General features: G+C 38.9%; 1 protein-coding gene across 2 annotated transcripts in view; it reads right to left on the bottom strand.

Annotated features, from left to right (window-relative positions):
• The window catches only part of DDX10 (DEAD-box helicase 10), a 267,130-nt gene that overhangs the window by 118,048 nt on the left and 130,096 nt on the right, over positions 1–18,986 (bottom strand). For both annotated transcript variants that reach the window (XM_021529396.4, XM_085576092.1), the window contains exon 17: positions 4,652–4,785. In XM_021529396.4, the coding sequence (XP_021385071.4) occupies positions 4,652–4,785 (134 nt within the window). The remainder of the gene's footprint in view (positions 1–4,651; positions 4,786–18,986) is intronic.

Below are 18,986 nucleotides of genomic sequence, written 5' to 3'. Positions count from 1 at the left end.
CTGAAGTCACAACAACCCCAGGCAGGGCTACAGGCTGAGGGCAGTGGCTGGAAAGCTGCCAGATGGAAAAGGACCTGGCTGTGCTGGTCAAGAGCAGCTGAACGTGCCCCAGGGTGTGCCCAGGTGTCCAAGGAGGCCGATGGCACCCTGGCCTGATCAGCACTGCTGTGCCAGCAGGAGCAGGGCAGTGACCGTCCCCCTGCACTCAGCACTGCTGAGGCCACACCTCCAACCCTGGGCTCCGTTCTGGGCCCCTCACTGCAAGAAAGACATTGAGGGGCTGGAGCGTGTCCAGAGAGGGGCAGCGGGGCTGGGGAAGGGGCTGGAGCACAAGGGCTGTGAGGAGCAGCTGAGGGAGCTGGGGGGGTCAGCCTGGAGAACAGGAGGCTCGGGGGGAACTCATCACTGTCTACAACTGCCTGAAAGAAGGGCAAGGCCAGGTGGGAGTCAGCCTCTTCTTCCAGGTAGCAAGTGACGGACAAGAGGAAATGGCCTCAAGTTGCACCAGTAGAGGTTTAGATTGGAAAACAGGAAATAAAAGCCTTTCTTCACCAAAAGGCTTGCTGTCAAGACCTAGAACAGGTTGACCAGGGAGGTGCTGAAGTCACCGTTCCTGGAGGTATTTAGAAGACTTGTACGTGTGGCACTGAGGGACATGGTCTAGTGAGACTTGGCAGTGCTGGGTTAGCAGTTTGATCTTAAGAATCTTTTTTACCCTTACACTGATATAAATCAAAACACCTCTAAAACTGAATAGATAAGCCTCCATAAAGAGCAATTAAATATCTCAGTGTCCAATTTTGCAGCTAATCAGAATGACCAAGGCTTTTAAACTGAGACATTTTATAATGTCTCTCCTACGATGCTTTTCTGGCCATCACAATATTAAGTTCCGGCCTTCACAAAGTCACAGATATGACAATGTAATGTCAACCTCATCAAGAATGACCCAAAACTTAGCAGATCATCATCAGCATCCTGCTGTAAGAAGAAGCTGTAAACAACTGCAATTTGCCCATAATTTTCATATATAAAGGAAGGCACATAACAAAGTAGCACTGACTACTAGCTTGCACACTTGTCACCAGGTGACTGTCCATAAAGTCACAAAGAGAACAGTACCAGAACTAAGATATTTCCCCTCATGTCCACAGTCTTCTTCATGCTGATCTAGGAGTTAATGTGATCAGTCACACCCATTAAAGATTTAAATAAGATAATTATGAGGTCAATCGGAACTTTCCTCTTCCTCCACACTTTTATTTAAAGAGGTTGAAGAATAAGAAATACCAAAAACTCAATCTGACTGCAAAATGAATATTTAACAAATCCAGCTGCTTTTCCTTCACCCTGTTCTATATTCTTAGATTTTTCACCTCATTAACAATTTACATTTGATAGCCTTAAACCAAATATGATGAATGTTGCTAGATATACAAAAATTAATCTCATATTACATGCCTGAAGTCTTTAATTACTCTGCTTATAGAGGTATGGCTGGAAGGGAATTTTTATGCAAAGGCAAATTTAACTCATGATTTGTACAGTTCCCCCAGTTAAAAAAATTCTGTGGGAGGACAGAGAGAAGATTAACAATAGTTTTGACTTCTGAAACCACGGACAGATAGTCTCTTTTTAAAGACTCTTGAAAGAAGACACCCTAGGTCTCACTATTAGAAGCATTTTTCCCCTCTTAAAGCAAGGAGCAGCTAGTGTACCCAACATATTTCTATTTTAATCCAACTCTTTGAACAAAATCTCTGGATTTTGGAAATAAAAAACAGAATAGAGTTGTGTTTTCTAATCTCAAAGCTCAATTTTACTGTCTGCTACTCTCAGCCGATATTTCCTAGCAACTCATCATACAATTCAATAGCAATTCTAAGAGAGCTGCATGAGGCATGAGTGTTGATTTAACAGCCTCAAATTAATTTCCTTCATTATATCTCGCTCCTTCTCAAAAGCCATCTACAGGGTTCTCAGAGCACATCACCAGACATACCTACAGTGAGCACTGAAGCTGACTTGGAGCAGCTGCAAACAGGCTTTCTGATTCTAAGGGTGCCCGAGCAAGGTGTGCAGGAAGGCAGCACCACTGGTGACTGCGGTGACAGCACAGCACGTGATGGACAATCCTGTGCTGGCCATGGCCTGCCCAGGGAATATCAGTCATGTTGTTACAGGCTAAATGGATTTGGGCACGGTGCGGGCACAAGTATTGGCCCGCAACTGTGAGATTGTCCACAACTGCTGCAACTTCGGATGGTGCCAGCTAAAACTCTTCTGGGCAATGTCTCAATATTTTGGTGCAGTAAGACAGGCCAAGGACTCTTTCCAGTAAGCAGTGTTCATGAAACCACATTTCTTCAACATTCTCCAGCTCCAAAGGCAGCTTTGATGCTCAGTGTAGGTATGTCTAGACATAAGGAAACTTTCCTGGTTTCCTTCAGTGTATGTTCTTTCTTTCCTAATCTACTCCACAGGAAGGGGAGATTATCAAGGACCTTGACTTTCTTTGAGTCCTTGCTCTCCTTAAGAGCACATGACCTGACTTTAGGGGGGCCAGATCAGACACTGATCCAACCAAAGTCTGCACTTACTGCCATTGCCAAAAGTCTGTCCGTCTCTGTCAACTTTTATTCTTAACATGCAGCTAATCTTGAGTCTAGCTGACATTCTGAGGAAAGGATCAATACAAAACCCGATGTATGAATACATACTCCACTCACAAAAGGAAAGAGCGATTTACTGCTGCTCAGAAAAAGCAATGCTTTTCCCCATCCTTGTCAGTTCTATTGGCATTCACTGGTGAACAGGCTCCAGGGGACATGGCCACCAGCCTTAGGTGGTTAGGGCTATCCAGTCCTTAAATCCATGTCCCACACCCAGTCCTGCATACTGACTCCACAACACACAGTGACACACAGGTAAGGATAATCTAGCCCCTAGGATTAACCCAGTTCAGATGTGAAAAGCAAGAGCTTTATGAACTTAGACTAGGTCTACGCTCCCATTTAGGTGTCAAGATCATCCTTTTCCATCTGTTACATGATACATTGTCAGAATCACTGAAGTGGCCTTCTTGTTGCAGTGAACAATACAGGACTTCATGGGGCATCCCTTCATCCTCCCACAGTATCTTGGCATCAACTACAGATCCTCATTCCCACCCTGTGCTTTTCTATTAAACTACATGGAACAAATTCTTCTGGTTCATACCATTATAAACACTGATTTGAATTAGTTTAATTTATTATTATACAGTTACTTCTACTGAGAGTCCATTTCACTTGAGTCTTGAGTCTGAACAATACTGAATCATAGAACTTAGCAAGTTCTACCGTACACAAATTTATTTGATACAGCACAGGTGCAAAGGGATCATGGAAGCCTTAAATCACTTCAACATTTTTCCTTCCACACAGAAAGAACCTGCAATGTGCCAGAAGTCAAATGCATTTCTGAAACAAGACAGACCTACCACTGGCCAAGTCTGAGCCCATCTGTGATAGTGGGAGTGCCTCTGGGATACCATAGTTAAGGAGAGAAAAAACAGCACAAAAACAGCCAGGGAGAGCAGTGAGAATATGTGAGAGGAACAGCCCTGCAGACCCCCAGGTCAGTGCAGAAGGAAGGGCAGGAGGTGCTCCAGGTGCCAGAGCAGAGACTCCCCCACAGCCCATGGTGAGGCAGCTGTGCCCCTGCAGCCCATGGAGCCCCAGAAGGCTATGATCCCTTGGGAAGCCCATGCTGAAGCAGGCTCCTGGCAGGACCTGTGGCCCAATGGAGAGAGGAGCCCATGCTGGAGCACATTCACATTTGCTGGCAGGACTTGGGTCCACACTGGAGGAATGTGTTCCTGAAGTACTGTATGCTATGGAAGGGACCCACACTGGAATAGTTAAAGAAGCATTGCATTCCACAGGAAAGAAGATTGTGGAAAAAGTCACCTGTGGGAGAGACCCCACATGGGAGCAGGGAAAGGATCCTCTCCTGAGGAGAAAGGAGTGACAGAAACAACGTGTGATGAACTGACTGCAACCTCCATTCCCTATCCTTTTGTGCTGCTGAGGATGAGGATGCAGAAGAAATTTTAAGTTAATCTGGGGAAGAAGAGAGATATGGGGAAAAGGTGTTTTAAAATTTGGGTTTATTTCTCATTACCCTACTGTCATATGATTGGCAATAAATAAATTCATTTTTTCACAAGTCACATCTGCTTCATCCATGACAGTAGCTGGTGAGGAATCTCTCTCCTGGTGTTATCTCAACCCCTGAACTGTTCACTACATTTTATCTTCCCTGTCCAGCTGAGGAGGTCAGTGATAGAGTGGCTTTGGTGGGCACTGGGCATCCAGAGAAGTTATACCCACCACAAAAACATATGAAACCTCCAGGATATTAATCAAGATTTTTGCATGTGAAACAGTCTCACCAAGATCCCTACAATATAGACTCAAAAATCATTCTTATACAACTTCACAAAATAAAATATTAGCCTTTAGCTCAGATTTCTGTTCAGCACCTAACACACAACCTTTTATAAGTCAAATACTAAATCCCATGGACTGTAAGATGAATTCCTAACATGTAAACAAAGCACTTTATAAAAAACCATCATTTTAAAATGAACATAGAAGATGGTGCATACCTATAGCTGTCTTCACTTTCTGAATCCTGCTCTGCATCAGAGTCTTTGTATTTATCAGGATCTGGGAGAGTGCTTGGATCAAACTCTTCTTCACTTCCACTGTGATCAAGAAAGGCCACAGTTTCCTCTTCAGCCTGTGAGGTGACAAAGGGAGAGTTACAAGACAAGCAAACTAGTCCATGTTACTTGTCATAACCCCATTAATAGGGAGGCTGTAACAAAAACCACTGCCCTCAAATGCAGTCAAACACCACCAGCATTATAGCCAGGAAAAGAGAATCATTTCTGTCATCATCAGCACTCTCCTCCAAGGCTGTTTGTTAAAGGTTGAAGAAACATTATTTAAAAAGGAAGCACAAGGATTTATGTTCAAATTCTACTTTCCAATATTGTAATCTTAAATCTATGAAATCAAGGAGAGATCTGGGCAGCAACTAATGAAAAGCCATCTGAGAGCAAGTGTCTAAGTAATACGCAGCTTTACTGCCCCTCAGAAACACACTGGCAAAGAGATACTCACAGCTGGACACATAAATTACTGCTGTTAGGTGAATTTATGAAATAGTCTGATTTAAAACTCATCTGGGTGTTCTTGCATTTAAAAACCAAAGAGCTGCTTAACCTGAATTAGCTGCTCTAAGGGAGTTTCAACCATCCTCTGCAAGGGATACACATTCTTCAGGCATCTTCCCAGATCCCCTCATCCCTCCTCTCTGGGACTCAGCCTCCCTCTGTCCCCACAGCACATCTCAGGATGGGTTGATGGCATTGGCAAGTTTCCCCAAGGGGTGCCAGTGCCTCGCTAATTCCTTAACAAAGAGAGCACAGAAGATGCTGCTCCATAAAAGTACTGGATAATATAAAAAAGCTGGCTAATTTTGTAGATACAGGTTCTGCTCCACTGAATCCTGAACTGATGGCACTTTTGTAAATTTTTGCTAGCAGGCAAAAAGTAACCATATACACTGGAGGGCACATGCAATTGCATTTGCACACAGAAATACAGACAGAAAGCTTACAGGTATTTCTAAGCAACGTGAACCCTAGGTCCATGCATATTTATGCTGGAAAGCAAAAACTAATTCCAAGAAATTATAATTAAAGACATTGCTACCTTTTGTTTATATATCTAATCAACATGCACACAGCTGAGTTTCTAAAAATGTACTCATTTAAATGATCTCTCATTCTATGAATAACTTCACATCATTATATATTTAAAGTTAATTTTTGTTTTGCTTTTTCACCATTTCTATCAAGTTTTTAAAGAACAGTCTTTATGTGCATGTACCTTCCTGCAATAAAAATAAATTTAAAAGTCAAACAGAAACCATACCAATGGTCTCTTTTATATCTGCATATACAGTGAGTGAAAGGCAGTGAGCTGGTGAAGGGTAAGATTAGTCACCACTGCAAGAGTCCATTCTTGCTTGAACTGTGACACTTCTGCAGTTTACTGAAAGCAAATAGAAAAAAGGGACAAAAGCCAGATTTCCAATCAGAAGGCAGAGAAAAAACATACTGAACACACATTTTGTTCTTTACTACTTTAAATACCAGTAAAAGTATATATAAATATATATAGCTGGGTGTATAAAATTATTAAAAGCATTGTCAGACTCTTCAGCACTGTAAGTTTCTGAAGGTAACAACCACCAACAGAAAAGCAACTCAGGAACTTCAGGTACCACTTCACAAGAAGGTTGGTTTTGGTTTGGCAGAGTTTTTGCTTACAAAAAAATGTCTTCAAGCTCATCTCTTAGTACAATATTATAGAGCATTACTAATGCCACAGAAAACTATTTTGAAGGTCACCTTTTTGCTAATGAATTTTCTTATCTGAAAATCGTTCTGCATTAAATTATAGTTTATTTTAATTTCTTACAACATTAAATATTTGCTCTTTACTTGTCTTTCCACCTGCACCTATTATTTTCATATAGCTGGTGCATACCAATCTTATATTGAAAAAGAAAAGAAAAAGAGAAGTATCATTCAAAGCTATTGTATGAAATAATGTATTTTTAATATGTATGCATGACACCATGAAACAGAGTTCTGTAATACTAACATTTATTGGCAGTCATCTTTTAAAACTTGGGCTGTTTATTAATATTCTCCATTATAACACACAGACCAAGCCCTTGCTTTAATTACACATTCATATTAATTTTGTCCAGCAGAAAATATGCAGAGAAGTGTTAAACATAATGCTTGCTATAGCAAAAGAAATAATTGGCAAAGATGCCTCTTTCACTCAACAGGAATAATGAGGCTGTATTTCCTTTAAGTATCACTGCTTACGTATTCATTAAAATATTTCTAAGACCCTGAAAATGTTAAGAACCTGAGCAGGAACATTTATCATCCACAGCTGAACAACAGAAACTCATTATTCTTCCTCTCTCACTTCAAATTTATATCAGCCAGTCAGGAAGAAGAAGCCTTGCAACTTCACATTACTCACCACAAGAGCTGGAGAAAAGAAGTAAAATCATAGTTCAAAATGACACATGTAAAAGTTCTTCAGACACAACTAGGATGTAATTTACAGACTGAGGACTAGACCTGTCCTAAGGTAATTGCCATCAAAAGAGATTAGAAGAAGAGATTTTGATGGCTTGTACTTTACGTCTAAGGCTGGCTGCAATTAACACACACTTTGGAGGGTGTATTTATTGTGAAGCTGAACTGTGGAAGGAAACTTGCCATGCTGGACATCAAAGACATCAAATCAGGCTGGCCAGGAGAACTGAATTCAGTGGCAACCATCTTTTCACTCTGCTCAGGGATGACAAGCTCTCTCTTTGTACCACACCAGCCCATGTATTTTCTAATTCTAGTTCAACAGCAACCTGCACAAAGACTTTCAGTTTGAACATAACACTGAGATGCAATAATTTTTGCATTCACACAGTCTCCCTCTGAAGGAGAGAGTCTTCTTATGCAAACTCAACATTTCAGAAAAATTCAGCAAAATTTCTGTGCTGAAAGTTTTGGAAACCTTGTTGCCTTCAACATTCCACACTGTACTAAGTCAACAATCACATTTGACTTTACTGCAGTAATTCTGTAAACATACACCCTGTGACACAGACAGGACAGGCTCCTCTAGAGCTTTTGCCATGTTTATCAACAGAATACCTCCAACTCACCTTCTGTCTTTGTTACAAGATGCAATGACAACTTCCCCTTCTCCTAAAGGGGCCTGAATGGCTGATGGAGCTCAGGTAAATTAGTTACACAGGCTAAGAGAAAGTTAAAATTAAGAAACTGATGTACCTCAAACACCCAAGGGACTCGAATGTTCGAAAAAACCAGAATGATGTCTCATTTCTACCAGGCAATAGGCACTTAGGTAGCAATTATCTGACTATTATCAGAACAAAAAAAAAAAAAAACCCAAAAAAAAACACACCAAAAAAAACAAAAACACCCACAAAAAAACAATTGAACAACAAACAACAACAACAACGAAAAAGGAAAAAGAGAACTGAAAAAAACACCATGAAGACCTGTACATAGAAAAATATTGTATTTACCAAGATTTCATTTCTAAAATACATATCTGTTATGGTATTTCATTTATATCTAATTTAGTAAGTTTTTTCTCTCCAATTAAATTGTCTAGAGTTGTACTTTTGAACACTTTAGGCAATTTATCAGTTTCTAGCAACCAGGTTGAGAGGGGAGAAATAATTGCTTAAGCCCTATCAGTTCTGTCGATAGTACTTTACAAAGCACAGTGGGAGAATATTTCCAATTAGCTGGAAATAAAACTCTTAAGGTTTGTTTAGAATTTGATCACAGTTAATTTGAGTCCATCACACTTACACAATATTCAGTCCTTTTTGAACTATGCCGCATTTGGTTTTTGCTACTATGGCCTTTCCCAGTAAGTCGTGCCTGTGATTGTAATGCCATGAAAAGGTAAGTTCTAAATGCTGCTGGGAGGTTACCCAACACAGGTACACAACTTTCAAAAGTAAGCATATTATGGCTCATATAACAGCATATTTGAAAATGAAGTATCTTGTAAGATCTGACAACATTCCAAATTTTCTTTATTTTCTTCTTTTTGACAATTATTTTTTAGATGAAGTTTGCTTTTGTATCATGTTTATGATGGAAGCCATTTATATATACAGAGCGGTTTTATAGCCTTTCCTTTAAAATATCGTACTCTGGATTCACCTGATCACCTCACAGGTTTGGGCTTTTTTCATAGCCTGTACCCCTGCCCAACACACCGTCCCCAGCTGATGAATGATTGGTGAATCATCTACATTGCCCCAGAGGAATACTTTTCTGGCAGTTCAAAAATCAAATGCAGCCTTTGATATTGCTAGGGTGTTTGATCCAACAGTTGTTTTGAAGATCAAGACAAAAGTCTTAGTCTATACTGGAAACTGACTGGGAGTCAGTGGAGCAAGCTATGAGTGGTCTGACAAACAGAGAGCTGTCCAAGCTGTGCCAAACCTCACAGTTCCCCACTGTACCAGCTAAGGCGTATCCATGTTCAATGGCTCTGGCCAGGTAGGATGGTCACCAAAAACTGGGGAAACCAATGTTCTAGGTTAGTCAGCCAGACACGATCCTTGCACTGAGATGATCTCACCAATCTTTGGGCTCTGGAATGAGTTGGTCCAAGTTCCTGGCTTTTACAACACTTTAGAGAATTTGATTCTTGATTTTCAACAGAAGGGACAGATAACTCTTAGCTTCATCTTCAGTCATTCACCATTCCTGATCACTAGCAGTCACATCAAGGCTCAATTTCATGCAGTCATTTTTTATTTCTAACAATACAGTATGCCTCGTTTAGCCAGCAGAACCTTACTTTTACCAGCACTCTCACATAATGCACATGAGAATACTTCATTTTCTTTCTCGGCTTTCCTAAATGCCCCACATTTTATGGTCAGTGAATGGGTAAGCCTGTGTTCCAAACAAGCAGACACTGATGCATATATTCTGACATTCAAATTCCTGTGTAATTGTAGCAAAGCAATTTGTGCTGGAAATGGCTCCTGCCACAAGCACAGTTCAGAAGTACTGAAAACACAAAACTCATAGAAATTGGTGAGAAGTTCTCAATCTACTCAAAGACCTTTTGTTTTAATGTATTTAGAGTTCAATTATAATTTATATGTCTCAGAACTAGACCTTACACATTTTCTTTTCTAATTTGTTCTTATATGACACATGTAGAATACTTATTGTAAAGACAAGTTTCTTCAAGTTGTTATTAGCCACAATTATCAACGTGATTTTAGCAATAGGGAAGTCTCGTATCAGGATAAAACAACTACATTGTTATCTTAAATGTAATTCATGCTATAGACATGAAAATACAACAGAAAAGAAACTAAGTTACTAAGTAGATAGCACTAGAAGCAAAATACACACTGCAATACATTATATTCTGGAAAGCAGCAGGGTAAAAGGAAATTACTGAAGTCTGAGAGAATTAAACATGCCAGCATACTTGTCCAAAAGTCTTTGGCCATGTCAAAACAAACAAACAAACAAACCAGCTAAATTCCAACTAGAAAACTACAGTACAGAACAATGTTCCTGAACTTATATTCTCAACACATAACCCTTGGACTGTCTTTACACTCCTCCTTTCTCTTGACTTTCAGGTTCACAGCAGTCATAGCTGTCAGCTCAAATACACAAAGTCTCCAAAGTAGTGTCTGTGTTCAAACATTTCAACACATCCGCCTTCCCCAGAGAACCTCAGCATATGTCCAGAGGTGGTGCCTACATGAGAGAATCTTCTCTGTATCACTTCCCAGCACTTTTGCATAAGCCTGCGGGAGCTGCATCCCTGCTGCGCCACAGCAGTGTCCCACCACCAGCACTACTCACAGCAGAGACTGCAGGCAGGAATCACTCTTTGCTTAGTGATAGGTATTTTTCAAAAAGGAACAGATGAACAGCAGCACTGACATGAAATAATTAGAAGGGAAGCCCTTTAAGTCACGTAACTCTGTAAACTGGTTAGTTCTGCTCTTTTCTTAAAACAACTGATTTGTATTCAGTACACAACAAAGAACTGCACTGCCATTAAGTGTTTGTCCAACGACACCATTTTAATGCTTTCACTGTACTGGTTAAGTCACGTACTCTAAATGCTTGTACAAAATATCCATATAAGATACCTCAGTTACAAGGAGAAAAATAATGAATCAAATTAATTCCAGGCAGTGAAAGTTATTTTAACTTCTTCTGGTGCTTTGACATGAACTGAGGAAAAGAAACACAGAAGAGGCATCACAGCTCACAGCACTGGCTTGATTGCTTGCTGTGAGAACAAGACCTTGTGTGCCTTTGTTCCAGACCTATGCAGCAGCTGCAACAGATTCGTATTTGTTTAAATTTCAAAACAAATAACTAGTAATTCAGAAAGCACTGGCTGATGCTGCAGAATTGTAGGGTCATTTATTATTAATTGCTTTTGTTGTTGTTGAATTCACCTTCTTAAGCCATGAATCTCTTTCGACAATATTTTGTAGAATACAACTGCTGGCACAAAAGTGTAAGTGCCACATATAAGCCATAAGAGAACAGATTAATCTAGACTGATGAATGACAAGGAAGCAAGCTGCCTGGGAAAGATTTGAGCAATGGGCATGACATAGCAAAGAGGCCTGCCCTCTGGTATTTCCATGAGCATTGCTGCAAAGAGGAACCTGAATGAGAAAAATGAAAAAGATTCTGAGGTAGACTGGCAGCCATCCAACAGCAGACAGAAAATTATAATATCTGATAACAATTTTATCTACATGAAAAAGTATGACAGGCGTGTCTTAAAAATGATAAGCATGAAGAACATGAAAGATTTATGTGAGGCAAAATCTTTTAAACTAATTGAAAGAAACAAATTTTCAGGTCTAAAATAATGTAAAGTAACTTCAAAGCAAAAAATCCAACCCAATTTAAGAATAATTGCTGAGTCAGTTACTTGAGGAATTGAGTAAAATGTAATAATATATGTGCAGCAAGCTTGGGGAATGCTAGTACAGGGAGAACCTGCAGGAGAACTTTCTGGAAGGAAAGAACACATTTGTCATCTGTGGCAAATGAAAGGACAAATGGAGAATTAGGAAGGATTTAGACAAGAACCAGAAAGTAACCATAGCAATGCTAAGGTATAGGCTGAAGTGAGACAAAGCGGTGATACACAGAGTGACTGTGAAAGAAGGTAGCAAAGAAGCTCGAACATATTTCTTCAGTATTGCCTAATCCATGAAATCCATCAGCTAAGATTTTAATTTAGGCAGAAAGGTACAGCTGGAGTCGAGAAACTGAAATAAGACTCCTGAGTACAGACATGAATTTGTATTTTTCTCCATGAGTAAAAGAAGGGAAAAAGCAAAAGACTGCAAAACACCATTACAGAAGGAAACTGAATATTTTAAGATTCCAGAAATCACACAGGAGGAGCTAGTAGAGAAGAGAGACACCAGAACAGAGTGTGGTCATATCTGCAAACCTCCTGAAACTGGAGTGCATATGGAAAGGCAGGCCAAGTGAATGACCAACAATTGAGAGGAAGGCTGATTAATGTTTGAGTAGAACTGAAACATGTCTATGTTGCAAATGAAGAGAAGGGCATGAATAAATGTGGCAGCTCAAAAAGTATAAAAGACCAATGTGGAAGTGGGAATCAAAGACAAACAGGGAAGAATTGTAAGGCAAGAGTGAAAGGGCCTAAGAGAGGAAGACTACAAAGAGAAGATCTGATGGAGATGGCAGTGATGACAAATAGAGACAAAGGGGAGAGAAAATGGGAGAGTAGGAAACGGGGAGAGTAGGAAGGCATGAGAATGGCACAAGAGCTGACTGCATGACTGCAAAAGATGTAGAAAAACAGACAAGAGGAAGAAGTCCCAGGTATAGAAGAATGAAATCAACAGCAACAGAATTAGAGAATGCATGGTGGAAAACACAAAGGCACCTCTTCTCTCTACCAAAGAGAAAGTTTCACAAAAGTATCCAGAAGTTTACATGGGCTCAAAAAGTATGTAGGCAACAATAATAAAATATATCAAGGCATGGTAAGAAACAGCAGCACTGTCCCAATAACCCTGGAAGTCACTCAGCTTCAGAACTCTTCAGCCACAGAGGGGTAATGATCACAATTTGAAAACCACTCTACAGGTATAACTGCATATTTCCCTTCAAACCAACCAAAATATCTGACAGGGAAAAGGGATGCAGGTCACTCTCATTTCATGGAAACCATTATTTTTTCCACCACTGTTCTGTTTTCCATCAGTCTTTTAGGGCTTATCATAGAAATGTAACTGCTTATTAAATGAACCTGGTGAAGATTGCTATCTCATTCTCAGCAAAACTGAAATGTTTGGAACAATGCAGTGGGGAAAAAATGAAAACTGAGACAATTTTCCATCAGAAGCCTGTGCCTAATTATATCCTATGCAATGGCCCGCTGAAGAACCTAAATTGTGCTATCTCAAACAGTCTTTGGGTTTTGTACTGCTGCCAAAAAGTTTTACCCTATTTCCAGTGACTGAGGAGCAACTCTTGGATTTCAGTAACAAATACAAGTGGTATACAAATACTCATCTGTAGATGCAATTAACGTACTGCAGACTTCTAACAGAATTTTTGCTGCTCCCTGAAAGTCCACACTTGCAGCAAATCAGTTTCTATCTTGCTGCAAGCAATGAAGGAATCTATACAGATTTTAATCTATGAAATTGCAATTTTCAGCTCATGTAACTTATTATAACCTAGAGTTTTCATGTGCTAGCCTATTCATTGCAACAGCATTTAAAAAATCTTTATACTGCATAAATAATGTACTATATCCATAACAACAGGATGCAGTACGCTGTATGATTGATTACCTTGGCATTTAGCTCCTGTGGGGACAGCTTTTGTGAAACATGGCTCTATCTAACTCCCTGAAAATTACCTTTTGGTAAAACTGTCTGAATGATCAAACTTAGGTATGGTTAGACATAATGTCATTAACATTGCACAGGCATGTAGAAGCTTTCACTTTTCATACTGTACTAAAGCAATGCTATTTTACATCCTTTTCTCAAGGAATTGCAGAGAGAAACATCTGGGGATCAATTTAAATCAGTGATTTGAATTACTAATAATAAACTCTATTAAAATCCAGAAATTTTTAGTTCCCACAGTTTGTTTCACATGTAATCACTGCTACTTTTTTTTTAATGCCAGTATTCTGGGTCACAGCTGTTTTACACTGGACTTAGCACAAAAAGTGTACCACTATTTTCTGCTAATCATTTAAATTCACAGTTTTCCCTTTTGCATTAGCAAATGATAGAAGAGCCATCACTTTTTTGCCAAGTGATTATTGCTCATTTTTTAATCATGGTTAGTGTCAAGATGACTCCTATTCCATCTGAAATTGAAACTGATTCCAACCAGAATTTTTATTATTTTCTAAAATATGTATATTATTGCATATTTTTGAAAAGTTACTAATTAAATAGCACCACCCTAAATACAGCACATACATGTAGGCAAAATTAAGTTGATCCAAGCAGATGCTGTATTGTAAGTTTAACATTTATGTCTACATTCTCTGCTGCTAGTAAAATTTACTACTTCTAAGCATCATATCTTATGAGATTTTGGTGCAGCTAAAAGACTTAAACCTAATTTATAATCACTAGCTGAAAGAGGATGGTTAGAATAGACAAAGATAACCAGTTCTGCAAATCCTACTAAGTTTTTCAACTTTTAATGGCATCTTGAATTTAACATATATCAAATAAATAAAATATTTCAGAACTAGGAAAGGATACAAGTTGTTATGAAAAAGCAGTTAATTTCCCCTGTTAATGACTGTTCTCTTAATCGCATCTCTGAGACTTAATCAGCAACTTTATTTCTTGAATTTTTTTTTTTCCTAGCAAATTTTTTCATAGGTCATTCCTTAATATCTTCATTTTTGCCACCATTTTAAAGTTCTCAAAGAAGAAAGTACCTAACAAATTAAAATATGTATAACTCTTTTTGTAATTGTTATTGAATCAATGATTTTTATCTATTGTGTTATGAATAAATATAAGATGATTTTTTCCCCATTCTCCCAAATATTTGCAACATATATGGAATATGTGAAGGAAATGAAAACAAGAAGGATAAATATTAATCTCTCTGATTTGCAAATTGATCACAACATGCTTAGAAAGCTGTCAGGAGAAGTCATTTTAGTCTAACTTTACTGCCGCGCTCCCGCCCCGGTTCCCTTTGTCTCAGCCCCGGCTAGCTCTCGTCCTGGGGCGAGAGTAGGCGATGGAGGCACCCTCCGCCGCTCCCAGCTGGGGTTTGGAGAGTGCCTTTGTGGGTTCCGGGCAGCGCTAGCAAGCCTCGCGGTGGTAAATGAAGAGCGGATCCTGCTGGGGGCTAAGTCCGAGTTTATTGTAGCGCAACGGGGCCAAATGTCCTAGAACGATGCCAGCCAACAGGAACAAGCACAAGGTGCTTGCACTGGCTTATAAACTGTAAGGGAGGGGTATCCAACGACCAATGGGGATAGGGATAGGGGGTGGCTCCGGGATGGGGGGATATGATGTGGTCCAATGGGGGAAGGATATGGGGGGAGCCCCAGGTCCTCGCCCAATCACCCGGTGCCCTGAGTAGAAGCTTCTGGATGGATGGGAAGGGGCACCGAGTGATAGACAAGGCACCTGGGAGGGGTAAAGGGAAAGACTGCACCTCTTCCAGGGTGATGGATAGATACTGGGAAGGCGGGAAGGGAGGACAAGGCGGGAAAACTGGGGATAAACCAAGTTGTACATGGGGGTACAAAGGAATAAACCAATACATAATACAGGGATAATAAAACATACAAATAACGCAACTCCACACTTTACCACTCATCAGGAACTCCACGGTGAGCAGCTGAACTGCTCGCCTCCTTTCTGTTGTTACATGGTCTGCCTGCAATTGCCATTTGCCATCCATCAGTAAGGACTGGGGACAGGAGCAGCAAACTCAAACAGCAGCCAATGGCTGGATTCAGACACACTGCCACAAACTGCCCTGCTGGGGTGTTCCACCACTGGCAGGAACCAGCGCTTAAACTTATTATGCTCAGTATCTCCTGAACTGCCGAGGGGTCAGGCAGGGCTTCCTGTGGCCACATTAATTCTTCCCTGAGACCCATCCTCAAGGACAATTTAGAGTCATTGGTCCTTAGTATCTCAATCTGGATGAAAATCTGAAGGGAACAACCATAACACACCCCAAACACAGATATTATATTCAAATGCCACTTTCTCCACTACCTGTGGTGGATGATTTATATTTGTGTAATCCTTCAATACTTGACCTAATATGAAAGCCAACACTTTTTTTTCTTAGAAACCTTTTGCATCTGTTATGCTAAATAAAGACAGTCAAACAAAAGAACTGTGACTTTTAAACTGATTTCAGAGATATTGCAGTATTTCTCCACTGAGAAATGGTGGGCCCTAAGTGCCTGGTTCTCTTTGCACAGTCACACATTTTTGTAAAGGAAACGTTTTATTTTAAAAGTAGGATTTTTGCTTTCTTCAGGACTACAAGTCTTTGCCACAGAGAAGTGTATGATTTCAGCATTATGGAATCGCTACAATTATTTCTGCCTCGGAACAGCAACCTGATTATAAAATCCAATTATGATTTGATTGCATCCACAAACCTGTCTCCTCACACACATATCTTAAATTGCTTACGCTTCCTTTCTAAGTTCTTGAAAATTCACAAAATTTTGAGGATAAAATTTAATGATCTATTGAAAATAAATAAATAATTTGTTATATCACATTGTACTTGGCATACAACATTAGCTCAGAGAACATTTGCTAGAGGTACTGTTAACTGAATATCCTTGTTACATTATGCATGACTTCCCAAAAGCACTGAGTACATAATATCCATCATGAAATTCAGAATATATAACTAAATTTAGAAAGAAGTATATTCAGACCTGTGATCAGCATTCTGACATCTCCAGTTATGAGTTTTAATTAAACTTTCTTTTGTATTAAGTCTATTTTTATTAAATAAGTACAGAACCCTGCTTTATACATTATGTATAAGTAAAAAAAAAAAAAAAAAAAAAAGTAATTTGTAGATGCCTTTTTTTAAAGGCATAATTCAAGTCACTGTTCCATAACTCCTCTTCACAGTTGTGATGAAGAGGCACCACTGTGCTGAAGGTGATCAGTTTCTTTGAGAGCTTCGGTACCTTGCTGGCAATCCATTTTAGCACCCCAAATACTGCTTCCAGTGACAACAAGCTGATAAATTAGATCAATGGGTAACAGAGGACACGGATTATTTGTGAATTTTGAAATATCTGAGACAGGCTGTGCTTCCAACCATTCTTTTTTGAAAGCACCTTGGACAGAGGAGACCTGCGCTCTCTCGTTGTTTAAATGTTTCTAGCAGCACACTAATTGCAATTAAATTAAATCACCCTTCTTAAATGGCCTGTGATTTAAGACTCAAAAAATATATTTAAAATACAAAGATATTTTATCTTAGGAAATCTTAAGCCTTAGTCAGACACCACATGACCTAGTCAGGGGTGCCAGGTTCAAGCTTCTCTACTATGAAGTCCACTGTATCTCACTGAAGAGGCAGCTACAAGAATCAGCTGAAGTATTATTTAATTTATAATTTTGCAACACTCCAAGAAACATTCTACAGAGCAGATTTTTTATTAACATCTCATCTATGTAAAATAAATTAAAAACTGTTACCAGCATACAACTATTTTAGTGCAGTTATAATTAATGAAGGTGCCATGACAGCATATGCAAAAAACAGTATAATTTGTTAAAAAACTATTCAGGACAACATTTGGATGACTGGAGGCCAAAGAAACACCTTCAACTAAATGCATTTGCATCAAGCCACTTGTTTGACAACTGTGTTTTCTCTTTTTTTTCTGTGAAGTGCTATTCTGTAGACTGATGGTTGTGCATTCTTTTCAACTGGAACTGAATTTAAATAAGCAAGGTCACAACTACAGAAGAAATAAACCATTTCAAAGTGCTAGGGCTTTTAACATCTACAAGAAATCACCTACCAGTACACAAAAATAGTATCAGGATTAACCATTTCAGCTTTTTTCTTGTCTGATTATATATATTTATGTATTTTTATTTATATATATAATGGGAAAAGTGAGAAATTAGAACACCTACTCCAATCATGATTTCAGGTAATTGAGATTAAAGTACAGAATATATGATGCAACTGGTTATGCTTTTTAGTTAAACTCTGATACCACTGAAACACTGAGTATCACATCCAGAGCAAGAATATTTAAAAGCAGTACCATGTCAGAAGTGCCACTACATCAACAACATCATTATCTTTTACTATGTAGAAACAACTCAATTGCTTGAAACACAATCTAGATAGCATCAAAATTTAACTAATACAGGAACGGACGGCACAGGCAGGCACTCCATAATAACCCTGCTGCCACATGCTAGAACACTTAGCAAAACTTTACAAGGGAAACCTCAGATCCTGCACAAGTACCAGAAAACACAACTATGAAATGCCTCAGAAAGATTCTTCCTATTTCTCATATAAGCTAGGAGATTGTAGAGGGATATTTTCAGAGGCTGCCGCTCATCTAATTACAGAGCAAAACAAAAAGAAACCCTCAATCTTCATGATTCAGATGGAAAGAAACAGATATATAAAATATCTGAATCTTGAACCCAAGAGCAAAATGTACCCCTGAGGTATGTCTAAAAGACCTCTAAGCTCTCCTCAGCAATATATTCTAACTTCAGTTCCCAGAGGAAGCAGAAAGTCACAAGCAAAATTTAACACTAGAATGTATCAAAACTATATTAATGTGAAGGATAAACAATAACTTGCTTTTAACTTTAGCCCTAACTTAATGACCTGATTGTGGAAGTTAAACCCATGTATCTCATTCTGATTCTTTTAAATGCACTTTACTGATACCATTTTTGATAGCCTCTCTGACCACTTGACCATGGAAACAAATGCCATTGATACGAATATTTTAATTACTTTTTAAGAGCATTTTCAACTAATAAATCAGTATTTTTGTTCAGAGACAGCTGTATTACTACTATTAAGCTACTTTAAAATATTTTTGCACAAGAATATGTAATACATGAAGATTCTGATTTGGAAAAAACCCAACCTGCTACTGTCCAAATTAATACTTTCTACTTTTTTTGGTAAAACTAAAGTTTATCATCAGATATTAAAAAAAGTAAAACTACATTTAAGTTCTCCTTTCAAACACACATTTAAAAATAGCTTTCATAAAGTCAAG

The sequence above is a fragment of the Lonchura striata genome, chromosome 1 (genome assembly GCF_050655825.1).
Source record: "Lonchura striata isolate lonStrDom1 chromosome 1, ASM5065582v1, whole genome shotgun sequence".
In the NCBI taxonomy this organism is placed as follows: Eukaryota; Metazoa; Chordata; class Aves; order Passeriformes; family Estrildidae; genus Lonchura; species Lonchura striata.
Note: the sequence above shows the minus strand (reverse complement) of the source record. Positions and strands in the feature narration are given on the sequence as shown.